This window comes from Muscardinus avellanarius, assembly GCF_963383645.1.
Source record: "Muscardinus avellanarius genome assembly, chromosome: 10".
NCBI classification, from domain to species: domain Eukaryota; kingdom Metazoa; phylum Chordata; class Mammalia; order Rodentia; family Gliridae; genus Muscardinus; species Muscardinus avellanarius.
Window position 1 is genome coordinate 55,045,446 of NC_137796.1, and position 23,211 is coordinate 55,068,656.

The 23,211-nt window shown below is 55.2% G+C and overlaps 1 protein-coding gene across 1 annotated transcript; it reads right to left on the reverse strand.

The window, feature by feature from the left end:
* Positions 1-927: 927 nt before the first annotated feature.
* LIPE (lipase E, hormone sensitive type) lies at positions 928-21,734 on the reverse strand (the record flags this gene model as incomplete). The annotated part of the gene is made up of 10 exons (XM_080703606.1): positions 21,674-21,734; positions 10,760-11,295; positions 7,985-8,075; positions 7,751-7,896; positions 7,367-7,552; positions 6,871-7,165; positions 5,891-6,118; positions 5,038-5,214; positions 1,566-1,978; positions 928-1,170 (listed from the first exon to the last, which is right to left on the reverse strand). The coding sequence occupies exons 2-10, from the start codon at positions 11,282-11,284 to the stop codon at positions 928-930; spliced, it is 2,304 nt and encodes a 767-aa protein (XP_080559732.1). The 5' UTR covers positions 11,285-11,295; positions 21,674-21,734.
* Positions 21,735-23,211: the final 1,477 nt, after the last annotated feature.

Below are 23,211 nucleotides of genomic sequence, written 5' to 3' on the forward strand. Positions count from 1 at the left end.
TGTGAAGCCTTCACTTTTAATCCTTCATGGAACCCCTGGGGGCTGTGACAGCCTGTCCCCCACCCTCTTTAAGTCCAGAATCAGAAGTCCCTAGAGAGGGTAGATCCTGGGTGTAACTCATCTCTACTGCAAAGCTGGGGTTTACAAGGGGTGGGCCCCTAGAGTCCTCTAGGGACTGTCAGGGCGGGTCATAGGTTGCATTTCCAGTATTTTAGGTAACCAGTTTGTTTCTGGTTCCCTGCCAACTTTGCTCCAGTTCTGTGGGGATTTGGGTCGCTGGCATCTTTGTGACCCCAGAGATACATGTATTTTTCCTTGATGGATGCCTAGGTGGGACTGGAAAGGGCGCAGGTCTTGCTGAGGGACGCCAGGTAGAGGCACTGGTAAACCAGCGGCCTCTGGTGCTCTGCCCGCATTAAGTTGGAGGGAACCAAAGGTCTGGGTTAGTAGGGAGCACTTTCACCCAAACCCAGGCCCCCACACCTCAGGTTTCTCGGTTCCCAGCAGTCGAGTCTGATGCTGCATACTGCTGGGAACTGCCCGCCCCCTTTTGAGAGAGGCCAAACTAATTAAATACTTTTATTTACAAAAACCAGAAAACAACCAACCTCCACTGATCAGCAGCAGCGGTAGAAGGCAGTAGTGGAGTGCGGTCTGCCGTCTCAGTGCCTGTGTGCACGCCTCCCCAAGGCCGGGGTCTCAGCTCTTCGCCCAGCCCGGACTTAAGGCACAGCCTACCCCCTCCCGCCTGGTCCTACGGAGGGGTCCTGGTCCTACGGAGGGGTCCGGAGTCCCTCGCTGGACCCCCAGGCCAGTCCCAGAGCGCATTCACCATGAGGCCAAGGCCGGCGCAGATGGGAACAAGGTCTTTAGTGTCCCTCCCCGCCCCGCCCCGCAGCCCCATCTCCCTGTGCCTCTGGCTCCAGCTCAGAGCGGGGTCTTGGCCAGCACGGGCTCGGCCTCGGGCTCAGGCTCAGGCAGAGCGAGGATCAGGCGGATCCGCTCCACGCACAGCTGCGAGGCCTGCCGAGTCTCCCGGCACAGCGACGCCAGGCTCAGGAAGCCGTGGGGCAGGTCCTCCACCACGCGCAGCGTCACCGGCTGGTTCAGGCCGCGCAGGCGCCGAGCGAACATGACCGAGTCGTCCAGCATCGGGTCCAGAGCGCAGGCCTGCGTGGGGGCGGGAGTGCGGGACCCCAGACAGGCGTGGAGCGGAGGAGCAGCGGAGAAGAAAGCGGGAGCGCGGAGACACGGGCGTAGAGTTGGAAAGAGGCCACGTACACGAGGATGGGGAGTTCGGGAGAGAGCGACAGACAGAAGCATGGGAAGGAGGAGACAGTGAGTTGGGCCCCAGTCCTCCACCACGCACCCAAGACTCGCTTTTCCTCCTCAACAGAACTGTAAAGGACAAGGGCAGCGCTGACCCCATGTCCTGCTGGGCTCTGGCACTGTTAGCCCCAGGTGGTACCCCCGCACTCCTCTCCCCATTCCGGCTCTCTTCCCTAGGGGCACCTGCTCCCCTGCCCCTTTCCGACATAGCCCGGCCAGCCCCGGGCCCTGCTCACCACAATGTGCACCGGTGGCAGGGTCTTCATCATATTATCAGGTGCCAGCAGAGGCGACATGAACGGGTTCTTGGCGATGGGCGACGAGTAGAGGGGCATGCGGGTGGGGCCCTGGCTAGAGCGCCTCGGGTGGAAGCCCTTGGGGAAGGCTGCGCTCACTCCCTGGAGGCCGGTGGTCGGTTCTTCTCTGGCCGAAGCGTTGTCTGCCTCCTCAGGCCGCAGAAAGAAGTTGACATCGGAAGGTGTGGAGGGGCCAAGTGTCTCCATGGAGAGCGACATCTCGGGGGAGTCTGATGTCTCAGAGCTGCTCTTGAGAGTCAAGTCCTTCAGCGACAGGTTCTTGAGGGAATCTGTGCCCAGTGGGCCCTCAGGCTGGGCCAGGGCGGCCTCAGACACACTGCGGCGCATTGGCTCTGTGGGAGAGGTGAGGTCAGCGGGTTGACTGGGGCCAGCATAAGGCTGGCTCTTTTAGCTGGGTGGGTGGGTGGCAGCAGCTGTATCCCCGTCTAGCTGTGGGGGTCTAGACACCCACTCAGACTCTTGGGGGATGGGTGGAGTTCTCGTACCCAGGCTGCCACTCCAGGGGGAGGTGGAGGGAGTTGGGCTGTGGTCTTGGAGGCGGGCTGGCCTGCACTGTGTGTGTGTGTGTGTGTGTGTGTGTGTGTGTGTGTGTGTACACGTGTGTGTGTGCGTGCATATGCGAGGACTGGGAAGTACCAGTCAGATGGCCTCTGCGAGCCTCAGATCCTTCCTCTATACAAAGGAGACAGAAAATCCTCAGCTCTTTGGCTGTACAATGTTAGGACTTGGTGGGATAATATACGTGGGATTAAGTACTCCCACTCCTGGGAGATCATAAGGTATTGAAGTTTTATTGCTTGGCTTGGTGCCCTTTCCAGCTGCCTCCTGGCCCTAGCAGGAGGCCTCGCCAACTTTTTATGGCCATTTGACACAACGGGTGTGAATGCATCAAAGCCACTAGAACAGAGAAGGCCTGCAGGGCTTGAAAAGAGGCTCTGCTCACAGGGACTTAAGAAGTCTTGAGGGTATACTAAGTTCCCAGGGGTCCCACACCTGAGCCACATGGATCTTTGAAATTTTCCTTCTAGTTTTTCAGTTCTGAGTGACCAGGCAAGCTAGTACTCAAGTAGTCAGGCTTCCAGTTCACCCTGGCCTCAGTCTTATTAATCACACTGCTTACTGCTAGGACCAGGTCCTACATGTCAGTTTTTGTAATTATCCATTCGTGAAGGTATCATGCAGGGCGATGTGAGAATGACTGCGTAAGTGCCCTGTGGCCCTCTGGACAGAGCTGTTGACACTGGGCACAGGTGCTGCCATCGATCTAAGAGCATCCACTGTGCGCCAGGTATTATGCCAGACACTTGACACAAATGGGTGCATGAAGTCCTTGCAACCCAACGAGGAGGGTACTCTTACTATACCCATTTTTCAGAGGCATAAACCAAGGCTCACAGATACTGTCACCTGCCCATGTCACCCAGCAACCAGTGGGGAGCTGACTAGAGTGTGTATCTCCGTCGGCTGCACTTGTCACTCCAGTGCCCAACTGTTCGCTTGCCTCCAGTTCAGCTTCCTTTTACCTGCTCTTTTATGTATACAATATGCATCTATCTAAAGATCCTAAAATTAAAAACTTAGAGTAAAACATATACAATTATTTATTTACTTATTTTTATTTTTTTGTGGGTCGGGGGATGGAACCTAGGGGCATCGGATCTCTGAGCTACACCCCCTGCCCTATTTTTTGTTTTTATTATTTGGGAACAGGGTCTCACTAAGTTGCTGAGAGCCTCACTAAGTAGCTGAGGCTGGCTTCGAACCTGCGACCCTCCTGTCTCAGCCTCCCAAGTGCGGGGATTACAAGCTGTACCTACATGCTTTTTGTGTGTGTGGTGCTGGGAACTGAACCCAGGGTTTTGTGTGTGTTAAGCAAGTGATTTATCATTGGAGCTACATCTCCAACCCTTATTTATTTATAGTACTAAGGATTGAACTCAAGGTCATTCTACCCCTGAACTACAACGCTAGTCCTAGCTTATTTTTATTTTGAAACAGCCGAGATCTCGCTATTTGCTGAGGTTGTCCTTAAATCTGCCATCCTCCTGTCTCAGCCTCCCAACTACTGGGATTACAGCTATGTGCCACCGTGCCTGGCTCATTTTTAATTTTGAAACAGGGTCTCACTAAATTGCAGAGGGCCTTGCTAATCTGCTGAGGCTGGCTTGTAATCTGTGATCTTCCTGTCTCAGCCTCCCAAGTACCGAGATCACAGGTGTTTACAGCCACAACCAGGGGTCTGCACCTACTTTTGAATGTGCAACTCCATTTATATAGGAAACCCTTCAGTTTAGTAGAGATGGAATATAAGTTGGATTCATTGTGCTTTAAAATTCTTCAAGTGGCCGGGTGTGGTTGCACACACGTACAATCCCAGCATTTGGGAAGCTGAGACCCAGAGGACTGCAGTTCAAGGACAGCCTCAGCTAAGTTACTTAGTGAGGCCCTTTGCAACTCAGTGAGACCCGGTTTTTAAATAAGGAATGAAAAATAGGGCTGGAGGTATAGCTCAGAGGTTGAAGGCCCCTGGATTCTATCCAGTACTTGGAAAAAAAAAAAATCCTTCAAATGTTCTGGGAAAAAAAGGACCCCTGGAGAAGTGACTTTTTGGCTGCCTGAGGGTCCTCCCCTCCCCTCCCCCACCACCACCTGGGCTGTGAATCCTTGGCTCCTGAGGTCTGTCCAATCTCCCCACACTGGCTCCTAGGCCAGCTGGGGTTACAAGCCTTGTGTGCCTCTGCCAAGGCTGTGGAAAGAGCTGAGAAGGGCGGAAACCACCCACCACCACCTCAGGGCCCAAAGGATTTGGGTAGGTTTCTTGAGGTTGAAAATCAGAATATGTGGCCCGTCTAAGTTATTTCCTAGGGTCTGGAGCCTTTCTGTGTGTGGCTGTTTAGAAAGCAATTCCTAGAAGCCGGGCGTTGTGGTGCACACTTGTAATCCCCGCACTTGGGAGGCTGAGACAGGAGGATTGCGCAGGTTCAAAGCCAACCTGAGCTACTTAGTGAGGCTCTCAGCAACTTAGTGAGACCCTGTTTCCAAAAAAAAAACCGAAAAACATAAAATGGGTCTGGGAGTATAGCCCGGAGGTAGAAGGGTTCCAACCCCAGTACCACCAAAAAAAAAAAAAAGAGAAAGCAATTCCTAGGACTCTTGAGATGATTTGGGGGAGCAGAAATCTTGAAATTTCCAGGATGTGGACTGTAGTGGAAAATCAGGGCTTTGTGGGAGAACCAGGTATGGATACAGGGCAGAGCCAGTCAGGAAGGTGGTTTCTGCCTCACTCTGTCCCAGGATTTGGCCCCTTTCCTCCCCAGGGACTTTTGCTGTGTCAGACGATCCTTCCTGGCCACCTGGCTGGTTATGTTGGGAGAGGCTGTCCCTTGCTCACCTGCTGTAGGTACCAGGGCCTTCTTGGACTTGCGCCCACTCATCTCGAGGAAGGAGTTGAGCCAGGAGGAGGCACCTAGACGGAGGTCTCTGAGGAACAGAGATGTGTCCCGCTGTACCAACCCCATCATACCCAGAGCCTTCTGGTCTGGGTCGGAGTGGTCCTCTGTCTCTGCACCTGCAGAGTGTATGTGGTTGAGTTGGTCTCCTCTTTCCAGGCCCAGTTCCATCACCTAGAATTTCAGGCATCTGTGCCCCCAGGGGCTCATGAATATCTGATTACTTCAAAAGAAAAAAGGAAGTCAGGCATGGTGGTGCACGCCAGTACTCAGGAGGCTGAGACAGGAGGATTGAAGGTTTGCAGACAGCCGCAGCCTACTTAGTGAGGCCCTCGGCAACTTAGAGTGACCTTGTTTCAAAAGAAAGAATAAGAACTGGGTGAGGTGGCACACGCTTGTAATCTCAGCTTTTGGGAGGCTGAGACCAGAGGAGGATTGGGGTTTGTGGATGCCTCAGCTACTTAGAGAGGCCCTTTGCAACTCAGTGAGATCCTGTTTCAGAAATAAAAAGACTAAAAATTAGGGCTGGGGGTGTGGCTCGTAGGTACAGTGCCTCTGAGTTCCATCCCTGGTACAGCAAAAAAAAAAGATAGGGCTGGGGTATAGCTCAGAGGTAGAATGCCCCCTGGGATTCCATTCCCAGTATTGCAAAATAAAATAAAATAAATAAATAAAAAAAGGAAAGGAAAAAGGAGTCTTGGATTCCCTCCCTGGCCCTCCTTCAGGCCTGAAGGCTGAGTCTCAGCCCCTGTACTCGGGGCACCCCCGCTCCCCTCCTGGGGTGTTGGGCTTCACCTGCATAGGCGCTGACACACTTGGAGAGCACACTGAGAGGCAGCAGTGGGTCTATGAGGCTCAGAAGGCGTGAGGGAGAGGCCGTAGACTGCAGCATTGTGGCCGGGTAGGCTGCCATGATGCCATCAGGGACCCGCACACCAAAGGCTGCTGCCCGAAGGGACACGGTGAAGCAGAGGTTCCCACCCGCACTGTCGCCTGCAAGGCATATCCGCTCTCCTGTTGAGCCTAGTGTGGGGAAGGAAGGGCTTTGTCACAGCCTGGCATGGAGGCCAGGGAGGGGCCCTCAGAGGAGGGGTGTAGGGTTCCCGAGCCCGAGCAGACTGCCACTTTGGAGACTGCCACAGTGAGGCCGGGATTTAGAGCCATCTGGTAGACGGCAGTCTATCAAAGGATCAGCATCCATGAGAGGATCAGGAAGACTTGGGACAGGAGAGGCCCAGGGATCAGGAAGCGCTGGGAGAGTTCTGGAGGCTGGGGCAGGCATCGGGGAGGGAGCTCAGGGCTTGCTTCTGGAGGGAGGGGCATGGGGGCACTGAAGGGCTCAGGCCCACGGTTCCGGAGCCCTGGGCCGTAGGCCTTTGTCCAGAGTGCGGCTCAGCCACCCTGTGCTCCATTATCCTCCTCCCAAGATGCTGGTATGAGGAGCTGGAGAGCGGTGGACACCTGGGCCAGGAGTGGCAGTGTGGGAAGAGAGGCTGGGCAGCAGGGGAGGGAAGGAGAGACAGCAGGGAGGCTGGCTGAGGAGGTGCGGAGCCTAGGCTGGAGGCACAGGGGCAGATGACACGGCTGAGGACGGTGGGCAGGAGGGGGCAAGCAGGTGGCAGGGCTGGAAGGCAGCCTGGGCATAGGGACAGGCAGGTGGTGTGAGGCTGCGGCTCCAGGACATGGGAGGGCCACCACCCCTGCAGGACATCGGGGGCAAAGCAGGTTGGTGAAGGGATGAGAGCAGGAGCTGTGGCAGCGGGGCTGGGACTCACCAAGGAGGGCACAGTGCTTGATGGCCCAGCAGTAGGCAAAGAAACATTCTTCCAGCGCGCGGGGGAAGGGTGCCTCCGGCGCCAGGGAGTAGTCAATGGAGACGATGGGGGCGCCCAGCTCCTGGGCCCAGCTCTTGAGGTAGGGCTCGTGGGACTTGGAGGTCTGGGCCACAAAGCCGCCACCATGGATATGCACTACCAGGGACCGTGAGCGGGGCGCCTGCTGAGGCCGGGGCCGCAGCTCCAGGCTCCGTGGGCCCTCAGACTTCACCAGGCTGCTGAGCTCCTCACTGTCCTGGGGGTGAGGAGGGCGAGGGGGGTGAGGCTAGGTGGGGCTGTCTGGGCCTTACAAGGGGATGTACTCAGACAGGATGGGGCAGGTATAAGCCGGGAGAGGCAGGAGGGCAGGGGACAGTGGCATGCAGCGGGAAGGGGACCTGGGCTGGGGCTGCCCATGCTCCTTAGCTCTGTACCTGCAGGTAGGCTGAGGACCTACCTGCCCTTCACGCAGGTCATATGAGATGAGCCTGACGAGGACAGGCCCGGGGCCCGTGTGGGCCAGAGGAGGGGAGATGGTGACCGTGAGCTTGGGGTCAGAGGTGAGCGGCATCTCGAAGGCCTCAGGCGGCAGGCTGAGCAGGCGGCTTACCCTCACGGTGGCTGATGCCATATTGGCCAGAGACTGGCAGGAAGGAACAGAAGGGGTGCTGGGGAAGAGCTTCCGGGGGCTGTCTACACACCTCCCCTGTGCTCATCTTTCCCTCCACGTGCTATCCTTGGGCCGGGGCCCCATGGTGACCTGCCGTGGCTTCGGGTGGATCTCTGGGCCTCAGTGTGCCCACTGTAGCAGGCCAAGGTCCTCGCCTGGTCCTTTGCTCACCGATAGCACCTCGATCTCAGTGATATTCCAGAAGGCTTTCCAGAAGTGCACGTCCAGGTTCTGTATGATTCGCTCAAACTCAGCCCCTCGCAGCTCTGGGTCGATGGCGAAGCGACCGCTGGTGAAGAGGGAGCTGGCTGTCACACCTGGGGGTCGAGAGGGGTGTCAGGCTGCTCCAGGGCTGGGAAGGAGGGACAGGTGGGCCGGGGCGGGCAGGGCCTGGCTGGTACTCACTGAGGCCTGTCTCATTACGTTTGTAGTGCTCCCCAAAGGACACCAGCCCGATGGAGATGGTCTGCAGGAACGGCCGGATGGCAGGTGTGAACTGAGGAGAGACATGTGCGTCACCTACCCTCCCAGGAGAGGACAAGGACAGGGCAGAAGTGAGGGGGACACACTCATTCAGTAAGCTCTTCCCTAGCTCCTCCTGTGCTGGCCATGGCTCTGGGGCCCTTCATGGACATGGTGTTTTCAAAGGGAAGAGAGATGGTAAGCAAAATAAACAAAGATGTGTGCAGCCATGCGTGGTGGTGCACACCTATAATCCCAGTACTTGCGAGGCTGAGACAGGAGGATCGCAGGTTCAAGACCAGCCTCTGCAACTAAGCAAGCGACTCAGCAGCTTAGTAAGATTGTTTCAAAATAAAAAATAAAATGGGCTGGGGAGTAGCTCAGAGGTAGAATGCCCCTGGGTTCAATCCCCAAGTACCACAAAAACCAACCACCACCACCACCATCACCAAAGATGTATGCAATATAACACCAAGGAATGACTAATGATTTGAAGGAAGAGACAGTGGGTGGAGGGCCCACCATGAACTGACCACGGGTCAGGCTGCTTGGCCAGGTCTCTGGGGGCTCTGGGTGAGAGGAGAGGTGCTGCCAGCAGAGGGCGGTCAAGTGCATTGAGGCCTGGTAGGCCTGTGCCACAGGTGAAAGCCCGGGGTCCAGTGTGGCAGGAGCAGCGTGGGCCTTCAGAGGAGCAGAGGACTCCAGTAGGGCCCAGGCTGAGGAACATGGATTCCACTTGAGCGTGGGAGGGGTGCCAGAGGGCTGTGAGGTGGGGAGTATATGATGCAGGGATTTCCTAAAGTTCAGAGAAGACAGAGAAGAACAAGGCAGACAGCAGGGGCTAGTTTGGGGGCAACAAGAAGAGGGAGATGGTCAGACAGCCAGATGGGTACTAAAATTTGGGGGCAGAAAGACACCCAGGTGGGGAGACTGGCGCCTAAAAATGGCGACAGGTGGCTGCCATGGACGAATGGAAAGACACAGTGGAATCCCAGGGAAGGGACAGGCAGTTAGGAAGGCAAGGGGAATACAGCATCAGCATCAGCAGAGCCAGAGCCAGAGCCAGTGGGCTCTTCAGTTTATTCAGCAAACTGGCCAAGGTCCTGCAGCATGCTAGACACTGGGCTGCACAGGGACTGAGCAGTAAGGAGATCCCTTCTTGGGGGACAATTTAGAGGGGAGAGGCTGTCCTGTACTCGAGTGGAGCTGGGCCCCAGAGAGAAGCTGTCAGGTGGCCCCGGACCTGCTCCTGGATGGGGGCCCAGTGGGGCAGAGAGCATGCTGGGGGCGCCTGGTTCAGCAGTCCAGGATCTCTTTCTCGTGACTCCAGTGTCAAAGCTGGGCTGTCCCAGCTGGGCTGATTAGTATTTGTGGGCTCAGCTTGGGTGAGGGGGAGTCTGGGATCCTCTGGACTGGGATGCTGAGGGCAGGCTGGTCTGCAGGAAAGCCTGGAGTGGTGACGGAGACTGCCAAACTCAGCTATTACTGAGGTGGGGGTGTGGGGTGGTGGCTCAGAGAGGGTGGGAAGGACTGGAGGGCACACAGTTCCAGGCACTCCTGCTGGGGTTCCCTAGTTGCAGCTAGGGAACGGATGCACCCAGCACTGACCTCTCACAGGGGCAAGTTGGGTTTCTGCTCTAAGCCTCGTGCCCCAAAGTTTCCAGTTCTCCTAGTCTCCAAATCACTTTTTTTTTTTTTTGGTGGTACTGGGAATGGAACCATTCTACCTCCGGGCTATACTCCCAGACCTATTTTGTATTTTTATTTGGAAACAGGGTCTCTTAAGCCAGCGAGGGGCTTTGAACCTGTGAGATCCTCCTGTCTCTGCCTCCCAAGCACGAGGATTACAAGCATACGCCACCACACCGGCTCCAAATCACTTAAAAAAAAAAGTTTATTTATTTTGCAGTACTAGAGATTGAACCCAGGACTTCACACATGCTAGGCAAGTTCTCTACCACTGAGCTAATCCCCAGCCCTCCCCAAATCACTTTTTACACAAGTCCGAGTGCTTTCAGGCTACTCACTTCCCTTGAGTTAGTGAGCTACATCTCTCTGGGTGGTTTGGGATGGGAGCGGGTAGAAGTATTTTAGTCAGGGTCAGGATGGCTAGTTAGGGAGGAGAGAGGCCCTAACCAGGTCTTCCTCACGGTTACCAACTCTGATTGGCTCATTGGTCCTCTCCTGAGGGTCACTTGAAAATCCTGTGATTCTACAGCAACTTGTGAATAAAAAAGCTCAGGGTTCAGTCTGGCAGCTGTAGGTTCTCAGCTGCCTTCCCTCTTCCCTTCCCTCCCAGAACTCCAGTGGGGATGATTCAAGGGGTGCATCTGTACAGGCTAGACCTCTGAGAACAATACCAAGCACCTTCCTAGGGACCTCAAAACTCAAAATGATTTTAGGGGCCATACTCTAAAAAAAGAGTGAAGGAATCTCCTGAGTGTAAGACAACAAAGAGTAGTGAGGATCCTGGTGAAAAAACAAAACAAAACAAAAACAAATACAAGTTAAAAATTTCTTACTACACGATGGATCTGATCCTGGGTCAAGAGTGTGAGATTCCTGTTCCAGCTCTGAGCTGACTTCCCCTTTCTGTATCTGCTGTTTCCTAAATCAAATAATACTGACCACTCTGGTTATTCTGCTCTACTACCGGGCCAGCTCAGAGGCCACTAGGGCCTTCACTATGGGCCCAGAGGGATGCGGGCAGGGACTCACCTGGAAGCCCAGACAGCGGCCATAGAAGCAGCCTTTGTGGAGAGTGACATACTCGCGTAGGAAATCGGCGATGTGCCCCTCATCGCCCTCATAGAAGAGCCCCCCTGGCCGGTTGGTGGTCAGCAGGCGCTGGGCGTAGTAGGCCAGAGCACGGAGCTGGGTGAGGGCAGCCAGGTAGGCCTCCAGTTCAGCCAGGTTGTGGCTGGTGCGGAAGAAGATGCTGCGGCGGTTGGAGGCCACGTAGCGGCATTTGTGCAGCAGGTGAGCCAGGCAGCAGCGGGCTGTGTGCACCAGGCTGCGGTACCCATTGGCTGGCGTCTCTGGGTCCAGGTCGAAGAGGTGTGCCACGCCCAGCAGGCGGCACAGGGTTGGCTCCAGCCCTAGTGCTTGCTCCCGCACACCTGCAAAGACGCTTGACAGTCGCCGTGTGGTCTCTCCAGGGCCCTGGCTTGCGAAGAAGGCCATATTGTCCTCCGCCAGGGTCACCAGCGACTGGGTCATTGTGTGCAGGTCCATGTTGTGCATGAGCCGTGAGGCTGTGGACAGGTGGGAGGCCTGTTACGTGGGGCCACATCACCCCCTACCTGGCTGGGCCTAGGAGTCCAGGCCTCCTCCCACAGGCTCGCTTGCTGACTCCAGCTCCATCCCTGCTCACACCGGGGTGCCCAACCCCAGCCCTCTCTTCCCTCAGCCCCAGGGGCCTAGGACCCTAGGTCTCTCTTCCCTCAGACCTAAGAGGCTGGCCTGTCTCCAGGACTGCGGAGTCTGGGCCTCGTCCCCTCCTTCCGTAGGACCTGTGAGTCCAAGTCTCCATTGCCTTTCTCCTTCTCAGGGGCCAGGAGTTTGAGCTGTCTCCTCTCCCTCAGACCCATAACCAGGCCACAGACCCCCTCTTCAGGACACAGGAGTCCCTCTTCTCCCTTCTTTGGGACTCAGGGACCTGCTGTCCCTAGCCTTTCCCTCTTTCTGGGACCCAGGAAGCTAGACGTTCTCTGGAGCCACAAGAATCTGGTTCTCTAACTCCTGCATCTCTCCTATGACCCAGTGTTGCTCCCACCTTCTTCCTTTCTTCCAGGGACTCAAGAGTTCTGGCACCTGTGTCTGTTTACTTTCCTGGAGCCCAGGACTCCTCCTTGGTTCCAAGAAGTCTGTATGCCCAGCCAGTCCCTTCTCTCAAGACCCAGTAGTCTAGGCCCCCGCCTACCTTTCCTCCTTGGGCTCCACTTGTCCCTACAAGACCCTCCCCACCAACAATATTTGGGAGGGGTCAGCCCTCAGCCCACCCATTCCCTCTCCCAGGACCCTGCTCCCCATGCCCAACTCCCTTTCTGAGCCAGGAATTCATAATTCTAGCTTTACCTCACTGAGGACTTGCTCTCGTCCTTTAAGTCTGGTTGTGGAAACTCCCCCAAACTAAGGCCCCTTCCCTCTTTCTCTGCAGGATCTTCAGAATGACTCCATGGGAGCCATTTGCTTCTCCCATGCTGGTCCCCTGGCCTTTGGGCCCATCCACTCGTCTTAGAGCATGGCCAGCTCTGCTCCTTTGTTGGGAACAGCAGTACTCATCACTGCCACTGACCCTGAACTTACTCAGTGCTACACTCTGCACAGTAGGGATTTCTGTGTGTTTGTGCATTTAGTGAAGCAGCCCCAAGGCCCAGACTGCCTATGCTCAAGTCTCTGTTGCTGCTACATCCCCATTTCATGGGAGAGGAAACTGAGGCTCGGAGGGGTTAAGTAAGGAGCTGAAGAGTGTGTGGAGATTGGCCGAGCCAATTCAAACCCAGATCTCTGAGCCCACAGCTGCTACTTAGGCTGGCTCCCTCCCAAGACCCTAGAGGCCAGGCTCTAGCACTGGCCCTCAGAAACGACCCTGCACTACAGCTGACTCCCCACGCTTCAGGGTCCCCCGGGATCCCTGTTCTCCCCAGGCACTCAGGCCACTGGTTTTGAAAGGCCTGTCACCTAGGGCCTACATAAGCTGCCCTTGTCCCCGTGGTGGGGCCTGCCATCATCTGCCCAAGGGACTCTTCTTTCCAAAAGCCAGCACCCCGCCTGGTTCCTGGGTTGATGGCTCCTGTTTCCCCAGAGGAAGGTGTCTCCTCTCCCTTCCAGGAGTCAGCAGCAGCCATTCCTGCCTTTCCACTGGCCTTGCACTCACCCCTCCCAGGCCTCTTCGGAGCTGGAGCTCCCCCGGCTGGGACTGCTGGTCTGTGGCTAGTGCCAGTAGCAGCCTGGAGCGATAAACCAGGGGAGGGGCCAGCCTACCCAGGGTGTGGCCAGGGCTCCACCTCCCACCCAGAAAGGGCAGCGGGAACCACGTGCTACAAACAGAGCCCTGGCCCAACCCTGCTGCTCCCAGCTCCAGCTGAGAGCAGTTGTTCCAGGCTCCTTTTCCTTAGAACCCAGGAGCCTAGGTCCCCAGACTCCCCAGACCCAGGAGTTCTGACCCCAGCCCCTTTCCCCTCTGGACACAGAAGTTTACTCCCTAGTCCTCCACCCTCAGACCCAGAGTCCAGACCCCAGCCCTCTTTTCACAGATGTAAGGGTCCAGGGCTCCAGCTTCTTCTCCCTTAGACCCAGGGGTCCAGGCTCTATCTAGCCCTCCTGCAGACTCAGGATTTCAGCCCTAGCCCTCCTCCCTCAGACTTTAGAATCTAGGCCCTCGGTCCTCCTCCCTCAGACCCAGGGTCCAGCCCTCAGCCCTCCTCCCTCAGACCTAAGAGTCTAGGTCCTCAGTCCTCCCTCAGACCCAGGGGTCCAGGCCCCAGCCCTCCTCCCTCAGACCGAGGGGTCCAGGCCCTAGCCCTCCTCCCTCAAACCCAGGGGTCCAGCCCCAGCCCTCCTCCCTCAGACCCAGGTGTCCAGGCCCTAGCCCTCCTGCCTCAGACCCAGGGTCCAGCCCTCAGCCCTCCTCCCTCAGACCCAGGGTCCAGCCTTCAGTCCTCCTCCCCTCAGACCCAGGGATCCATGCCCCCAGGCTCCTCCCTCAGACCCAGAGTCCAGCCCCAGCCTTCCTCCCTCAGACCCAGGTGTCTAGGCCCAGTCCTCCTCCCTCAAACCCAGGGACCCAGGCCCTGCCCTCCTCCATCAGACCCAGGGACCCATGCCCCAGGCTCCTCCCTCAGACCCAGGGGTTCAGGTTCTAGTTCTCCTCCCTCAGACCCAGGGGTCCAGGTCCTAGCCCTCTTCCCTCATACCCAGGGGTCCAGGTCCCAGTCCTCCTCCCTCAGACCCAGGCGTCTAGGCCTAGCCCTCCTTCCTCAGACCCAGGGATCTATCCCCATCCCTCCTCCCTCAGACCCAGGGATCCCAGTCTCAGTCTTGAACACTGTCCCCTCTCACCTAGCCAGGCTGGGGCCTGGATTCCTGAGTCCAGGGAGAAGAGGCTGTTCTCCCTCTCCCCAGTGGATTAAGAGAGCCAAAGGCCCAGTGATCTCACCCCCTCCCCCGGGCTGGCCCTGGCACGGACATCCCCAGCTATTGAGGGGAGAGAGGAGGTGGCCAGCCTTGCTCGTCCCTCCTGGGAGGACAGAAGCCAAGGACGGGCAGTGCTAAGCTCAGCTCGGGGCCTGAACCACAGGTCTTACTGGGTGGTATGCCCACACTGGACATCCTGTATCTTACCCACACGGCCCACCTGCTTTGTCCACCACCCCCACCTCACACACGAGGAACCTGAGGCTCAGAGACACACTTGCCCATGTTCCTCCACATGCTCCTGGCCTGGCAGGCCCTTCCTCACCCTTTAGGTCTCAGCTTACGGTGTTCCCAACTGCTCCTCCATTATTTTCTCTTGTGTTTAATTCTTCTTTCCTAGCACTTGACACATTTACAATTATTATTATTATTATTAAATTGTGGTGTACTGGAGATTGAACCCAGTGTTCACGGTAGGCAAGCACTGAGTTGACACCCCCAGATCTTTTTATTTTATTCTGAGACAGGACCTTGCAATCCTCCTGCCTCAGCCTCTCAAGTAGCTAGGATTATAGATGTATGCTGGCTGCGCCTGACATTCAGTTGTTTATATGTTTGTGGTTTATCTCCCCCAGGTTTTATGGCTTTTTAGGAAGAATACAAAGTTAAAAAGGAAAAACTGGAAGCCAGGCGTCGTGGTGCACGCTTGTAATCCCAGATGTTAGGAGGCTGAGACAGGAGGACAGCCTCAGCTACTTAGTGAGGCCCTTTGCAACTCAGTGAGACCCTGTTTCAAAATAAAGAATAAAAAATAGGGCTGAGGGTGTAGCTCCGAGGTAGATTGCCCCTGGGTTCCATCCCCAGTACTGCAAAAAAAAAAAAAAAAAGGGCAAAATTGGGCCTTGGAAGGGTCAAATGGGAAGGGTCAAATGTGCAAATGAAAGGCCGTGAGGCCTGAACATCACTTAGACTGGTCATAGCTAAGTCCTCTTTGTCTCTGCCATGGACTGTCATCCCTATGAGGGCAGAAGGTGGTTCCAAGGCCTCTCATGGGGCCTAGCAAACTGTAGGTGCTCAGAAAATGTCTGTAGAAGAAAGGAGGCATAAATTATCAGAGTGGGGACTGAAAGAGGTGAAAGAGAGCTTGGGAGAAGGCTGCCCCTTCCCAGGGCCAGCAAACAGATGGACAGACTGGGTCCTCAAGAGGTAGTTCAACTTGGCCGCTCTAACAGTGGACACTGACTTGAGCCACTAGCCAGGCAATCCTGGGTCAGTTGGACTTCCTCATCTGGAAACTGTACTTGGCCATTCTGCCTAGCTATGGTGGGCAGCATGCTTTGTAAGTGGCACCTGATAGGTGCCTCTTGCTCACAGGTGATGAAGGCTGAAGCCAGGGCCCTGCACAGTCTTGGCAAACACTGGGCCAGTGAGCTACATCCTAGGGCCTGCTCACTTTCTTTCTTCCTTCCTTTCTTTCTTCCTTCCTTCCTTCCTTCCTTCCTTTCTTTCTCTCTTTCTCTCTCTTCTTTCTTTCTTTCTTTCCTTCTTTCTTTCTTTCTTTCTTTCCTTCTTTCTTTCACAGGTCTGGGAATGAGCTACACCCCCTGCCCTATTTTTTATTCTTTATTTTGAAACAGGGTCTCACTAAGTTGCAAAGGGCCTCACTGAGTAGCTGAGGCTTTCCGCGAACCGTGATCCTCCGGTCTCAGTCTCCCGAATGCTGGGATTACAAGCGTGCGCCACCACACCCGGCTCTTTCTTTTCTTTCTTCCTTCCTTCCTTCCTTCCTTCCTTCCTTTCTTTCTTTCTTTCTTTCTTTCTTTCTTTCTTTCTTTTTTTGTGGTACTGAGGATAGAACCCAGGGGCTTTTCTACCTCCGGGCTATACTCCCATACCTATTTTATATTTTATTTGGAAACAGGGTCTCACTAAGTAGCTGAGGCTGGCTTTGAACCTGTGTGATCCTCTTGTCTCAGCCTCCCAAGCGCGGGGATTACAAGCTTGTGCCACCACGCCTGGCCACCGTTTTCTTCCTTATATTTTGTGGTGCTGCGGATCAAATCCAAGGCCTCATGCATGCTGGCATGTGCTCTACCACTGAGCTACCCCTAACCCAGAGTGGTATTTTCTGCACATGGGCTTGCTTGGCCTCCTGGAAATGGTGGATTGGGTAATTTTTCTCGGTGGCACTTGTCACAGTCTAACATATTTTACATTTTTCTACAGTCTGTTTGCTGTCTCCCCAACTATATTCTAGGTTCACTGGGGCAAGGCCTTCTCTTTTAGTCCGCACTATGGGTGCCAGGTGCATGTGGTATATTTTACCTGAGACTGCGATTTCCCATTTTTTAAATCCAGTCTCATTCACTTCCTATACATGGGGTAGAGGTCTTTATTAAAAATGAGGAAAGAAGCCAAATGTGGCAAATGCTTGTAATCCTAGTATTTGGGAGACTGAGACAAGAGGATTACAGGTTCAAGGCCAGCCTCAGTAACTTAGTGAGACCCTGTTTCAAAATAAAAAATAAAGCCTGGTGTAGTGGCACATACTTGTAATCCCAGTACTTGAGAGGCTGAGACAGGATGATCAGAGGTTCGAGGCCAGCCTCAGTTACTTAGTGAGACCCTCCGCAACTCGGGATATTTTGTTTCAAAATAAAGAATAAAAAATAGGGCCAGGGGTATAGCTCCAAGGTAGAATGCCCCTGGGTTCAATCCCCAGTACTACAATAAAAATAAATAAATACTGGGTATGGTGGCACACTTCTGTAATCCCAGTATTTGGGAAGCTGAGACAGGAGGACCATAGGTTTGAGGATAGTCTCAGCAAGTAGTGAGACTTTTATCAACCTAATGTGACCCTGTTTCAAAAATAAAAAATAAAGCTGGGAGTGGTGGCACACACTTGTAATTCCAATACTTGGAAGGCTAAGTATTGGAATGATGGGAGGATTGCAGGTTCAAGGACAGCCTCAGCAAGTAGCCAGACTCTTATCAACCTAGCGAAGCGAGACCCTGCTTCCAAATAAAAATAAAATAGGGCTGGAGCTTGAGCTTGGAGGTAGAATGCCCCCGGGTTCCAGCGCCACAAACAAAATGAAACAAAATAAAAACAAAAACAAAATAGGACTACTGGGGGTATAGCTTGAAGGAAGAATGCCCCCTGAGCTCAATTTCCAGTACCACCACCACCACCACAAAAAAAAAAAAAAAAAAAAAAAAAAAAAAAAAAAAAGATGGAGGTGTAGCTCAGAAGTAGAATGGCCCTGGGTTCAATCTCCAGTACCAAAAAGGTGGGTGGGTGGGAGACAGAAGACAGAACAGAACCAGCAACTTGTACAAAGTAGCGAGGAAGGTACTGGAGACTGCAGGGCCCTGCCCTTTGCTCTATTCCAGGGGCTTCTCTGAGGGCTGGCTAGAGCCAGGAGGAGGGGATGCTGAGGTTGCCAGAAACTTGCTAAGAATCCCAGGCAGAGGGCACTGGGGCAAGGGCAGGCCTACTAGAGCCATGCAGAGCATGGCATGAGTGGGGCAGAGGTAGGGCTGGTGTGTGTGGGGGGGTCCAATTGCCTGGGCCCCAGCCCTTTGCCTTCAAAAACCATTGGACAACCAGATCTGGCCTAGACTTTGGCCCCTGGGGATGGAGCATGGGTGAGAAGGGCAGAGGGGAAGGAAGTAGGAGGGTGAGGACTGGACGGGGCCATAGCCTGGGAGGGAGCAAGGCCCTGAAGAGAAAGGTCTGGGGGCCTGCGATCAGATGCAGGTGTGGGCAGACGAGCGCGGTCCTTCCCTGAGAGCGTCAGCACGCAGGAGCAAGCGTGTGCGCCAGCACTGTTACCTTTACAGAAGTAATGTGTCATCCTGCCTGCAACCCATGAGGTGGGGACCACTGTCATCCCCTTTGGGCAAGTGAGAAACTGAGGTACGGAGAGGTGAGGGTCACACAGTTGGCAAAGGGCAGCCAGGGCGTGCTGCTCGTCTCTGCCTGTATCTGTGTCTGTGCTGCTCTTTTTTTTTTTTTTGTGGTACTGGGAGTGAACCCAGGGGCAGTCTACCTCTGAGCTACACCCCAAGCTCCATCTTTTATTCTTTATTTTGAAACAGGGACTCACTGAGTAGCAAAGGGCCTCACTAAATACTTGAGGCTATCGCGAACTGCCATCCTCCTGTCTCAGCCTCCCAGATGCTGGGATGACCAGCGTGTGCCACCGCGCCCGGCTCGTGCTGCTCCTTTTGCCTATGCTTCAGCTGTGTGCTTTCTGGGTGTCTTTGGGGCTCACGTGTCTGTGTGTACATCTGTAGGTATGTGTCATGGCCACTGTGTCCTGGACTGTTTGTGGATGGGTATGTTGACATTTTCCCTCACTCTGTGCACTTTTTGGTATGCCTGAAGGTACGTGTGTTCAGGCCGGCGCCATGGCATGTGTGTTTCTTAGCCTGTGATTGTATCTTGAGTTCTCTTGGCTGGTGAGCCCGTCTGGGCAAGTGTTTGTATAGGAATGTATGTATACATTTGCATGTGTTCTGGCCTCCTTGTGTGTGTGATAAGAACAGATCTCCCCCTATGTGCTCAAGCAGAAACCCAGGGCATCGTCTTGACCACGTCTGCCCTATCCATTCCATCACCCAGTCCCCTTCAGTCTACCCCAGAAACTTCCCCAACCTGGCCCTGCTCCCACCACCACTGCCTCCTCCCTGGCCACACCATAGCATGTCCATCCAGATGACTGTACAGCTCTGTGTGTTTCAGTCTGTTCTCTGCATAGCAGCCAGAGGAGCTTCCTAAAACATAAATCCAAGCTCACACTCCCAACCCTTCCCTGCCCCTCCACCTTGCTCTCAGGACAAAGCTCCAAGTCCAGGATACGGCCTCCCATGCCAGGTACATTTTCCTCCCCTGCCCACCTGGCTTCCTGCTTCCTGTTCCCATCCTCCTTCCCTCTCTGAGCTCCCCTCTGCATCATCATGTGCCGCTGCCTGGGGCCTCAAGGTCTCTGCCCTTGCTGTCTTCTCTGTCCTCCCTGCCCCCTTGCAGTTAACGCCTGCCCATCCTTGGGTCCAATGTCACCTCCTTGGAAAGCGTCCCTCTTTTATTTTCTCAGTGTTTTTCCTCTATTTTATCTGCCACTGTTTACAACAATAGTCACATTTGATGTCTATGTCCCCGTCTCCACTGTGAGTCTGTCCTGCTGGCCACCAAGAGCCTACACCTGGCACTACAGGTGTTCAGTGAGTTATCTGTTGAATGAATCTGTGGGACCGGAACCTTTTCCGTCCAGAATCAAGGTTGGTACACACAGCAATTGCTAACCCATATACTTCCTGCCCCGAGGAGGTCGAGGGTGGTTCACTGCCTCAGTGCTGTCATCTGGAAAATGGGTGATCGTAATGACACTAGCCTCATCTAATCACTGGCATGATCAAACTCGTAATAAAGACTGCTCCAGCCTGCCCAGATGCCATCGGGGCAGGAGTGGGGTCTGATTCACCCACCTGAGGCCTGGTACCAGGAGGCCCTTTAGAAATGACAGGTGAATCTCAGATCTTGGGGGAAATGAGCCTTTGTGAGTAGATGGGTCCATGAGTCTGTGACTGAACTGGCTGGGTCTTAGGCAGGGGCCTCTACATAAGCAGATTGTGTGTGTGTGTGTGTGTGTGTGTGTGTGTGTGTGTGTGTGTGTGTTACTAGGAATTGAATCCAGGTACCTCTGAGCTACACCCCCAGCCCTATTTTATTTTTATTTGGAAACAGGGTCTCACTAGGTTAATGAGAGTCTCACTGTTTGCTGAGGCTGTCCTCGAAGCTGTGATCTTCCTGTCTCGGCCTCCCAAGAACTGGGATTACCGGCATGTGCTACCACACCTGGCTTTCATCAGATTCTTTCTGACTCCTCCAGACAACCATAAAGGAAGCATGATTATTCATATTCCTGTGTTACAGTTCATGCATTCCTTTACTTATTAATCCAATAAATATTTGAGTACCTATGTGTCTGGCATTCTAGACTCTGGCATTGTTGTGTACACAAGGCAGACACAGCCCCACTCTTAGAGAGCTCACTCTCTCTCTAGTGGGGTCAAGCAGTAATAATTACCTTCACTTCTCCTGAGGAACAACTGCGTGCTAAATGGTCTAAATTCATTTGAACCTGACAGTACTTCAAATCAGGAACTCCTATAATTATAACCATTTTAGAGCTCAAAAAGTTGAGGCAGGGAAAGAAGCCCAAACACCCAGGTTCATTCTTTCTTTCTCTTTTTCTTTCCTTCTCTCTCTCTCTCTCCTCCCTCCCTCTCTCTTTTCTTGGTACTAGGTATTGAACCCAGGATATTCTACCTCTGAGCTAGACCCCCTAGCCCTATTTTATTTTTTATTTTGAAACAAGGTCTCACTAAGTTACTAAATTGCAGAGACTGGCCTCAAACTTGCACTCTTCCTGTTTTAGCTTCCTAAATACTGAGATGACAGGCCTGTGCCACCACGCCCAGTAATACCCGGGGTTCCTTACTGCGGTCTGCGGTGCTTTGGGGTATACCATCCTGCTTGAGATGCCCAATGTCTTGCTGTATGGCAGAGCGTGCCCTGAGGATCCAGGCTGAGCTCCCAGCCTGTTTGAGCTTGTGTATGGAGTTTGGCACCAGATGTAGTTCTACCCTCGGCTAATGATGTGGGGGCTGGAGGCGGGGCACAATGAGTTTGAGCTCCCTGAGGTTGTGAGCCATGTCAGTTTCTTTCCTGCACAAGAACTTCCCACAGGTCCTCACCAAGATCGAAAAGGACTCATAACTGAGCCAGGACTTAATGCCTGCCCTTGCCTGACGCTCTCTCTGGTCTGTCCGTCTTCCTTTAGCCTTACTAGTCCCAGGGAACCCGGATGATAGCCCTCCTTTTTACTCCTTAGGTCCAAAGCCAACCCAGAGCGTCTTGTCTTGGTCGGGGTGGGGGTCAGGAGGTTAGGCTCCAGTGGGGCTGGGATGACAGCGGTGACTGGCAATGAATGATGGATGGATTGCCTGAGGGGGGTGGTTGGGGCAGCGACAGCTGGACTGGCCCTGCTGCCTGCTGCATTCCCCACTTCGGGGCACCCTTTCCTACCTTTCTCTGAATCTCCCCTAAACTTCCCTTTGGGGCAACAGCGGCGGAACCCCTTCCCCGTTATCCCCGCAAGCGCGGGAGACCTGAAAAACGCCTTTTGGACCATTTTCCAGGCGGGAACACTGAGGACAGCAGTTGCCCTTGGGTTACACAGCGGATACCGAATCGGACCTTGGTCCAAGAGACTCGCGAGCCGGACTCTGCTCCCCAGACGGCCGTGGGGCGACTGGTAGCCTCAGCGCCGGGGTGGGCACTCCACTCTCGCCGCGCCCCCACGCGGGGCGGCCATGAGCCGTCCCGGGGCTCCCCTTCGCACGCAGTGGGCCGGCCCGCTGAGTCCTGCGCGCCCCGCGGAGGCGCGGGCCCTGCCCGGCTGCTGCCTGCGCCCGCGCGCTCACCTTTGGCCTTGTCTTTCCGCCACCGCCGGCGACTGCGGCTCCTCGACCCCTCTTTGGCATTCTTCGACACCCTGGCTGACTCCATCAATTCTTTGCGGTCCGGGCGCGGGAGCCCAGTTCCAGCCGCCAGGCCCCGCCCCGAGGGCCAATCCTCACCACGCACCACCGCCGGGCCCCCATGGCAGCCAATCCCCGGCTCGCTGCGCCCTGGGTCCCGCCCCCCGAGCAATCACCGCCGCGCTCCCCGCCGGGCCACGCCCCCGGCCGTTAGGGTGAGGGCCTGGCTCCGCCCCCCGAGCGTATTAAAGGGCCCGCGACACAAAATGCAGACCCAGAGGCGGCGAAAAGCGTCCTTTGGACAGGACTTTTGGGGAACCCCGCAGGGCTCACCCCGACAGCGAAGCCCGGCTCGTCTCACGCGCCGGTGCTCAGCCTCGCTCTCCCACTCACCTTCCCACGAAGGGATCCCCTCCCTAGCATGGCCCAGCCCGCCCGCCCCGAGGAAGGGGAGAGCGGGGCGCCGCTGAGCCTCCACCCTGGCAGGGGCTGGGCTGGGGCGGCCCTGGAGGCATTGGGGCAGCCCCGCCTTCCCGCGCCTCTGTCTCACTTCTGTTGCTGGCTTTCTTGGGGTTACTTTCTCCCCCTGTCCTCTCCCTGTTCCAGAGGATAGAAGGGAGGAGGGAAGGAGAATGCTCGGCGCCTGCGCACCCAATGGAGGCCGCAGGCTGGCCGGCAAAGGGTCGGAAATAGAGGAAGGGGCAGGCTACTGCACGCGCCCAGGAAAAGGCGGGAAAACCGAGGAGGTGCGAGGCTCCCGCACGTGTTCTGCCAACTATCAAAGGGGTGCCTGAGGAGAGGCGGCCTTGACAGGCCCCGCGGGGGTGCGGAGTGGAGGGCATGTCCCTTGAGACTGGGATCTGGAGGCACAGAGCAATAGCTCTCGGTCTTTGGCGTTGAAAAAAGCAGGGTGCCAACTCTCTGCATCCCGCCTCTCCTCCCCTTTCTCCCAAAGCATACAACCAACCCTGGCGCTGAAACTAACTCCTCTGTTCTCAGCACAGAGAGGGACCATCCAGCTCTTTTCGGTGGAGACACCACCATTGCCTGGCCTCCAGACTATGGCCTTCCAGGTGTCCTCAGATTCAGGATTGGGGCTGCACTGCCCCTCCAGCCAGGATGTCCTCCAATTCCTGGGTAAAACTTGCATTCCTCCTTCTCCACAGCAGGGGTTTTGAAAAGAAAGAAGGAAGATCAGGGCTTCAGGGCCTGGAGAGGGAGCTGGAGCCTGCACCCTTGGGTCACCATGGCCTGCTTCAGAGGAGCCCCAAGAACAGCCAAAGGCTTGGGCCCATTACCTCCTAACACCCCAACCTTCCTTCCATCAGTCCTTGCCTTTGCAAGAGACTTTGGCAGCAACCCACAGTTCCTCTCCCAGGTGCCTCTTACCTAAGAATTCAGCCTCCAAGGCCATTCCGCCTGGCTGGCCTGAGAGTTCCTATAGAGGCCGCTGGGAAGGAAGACAGTGACTTCCTGGCAGC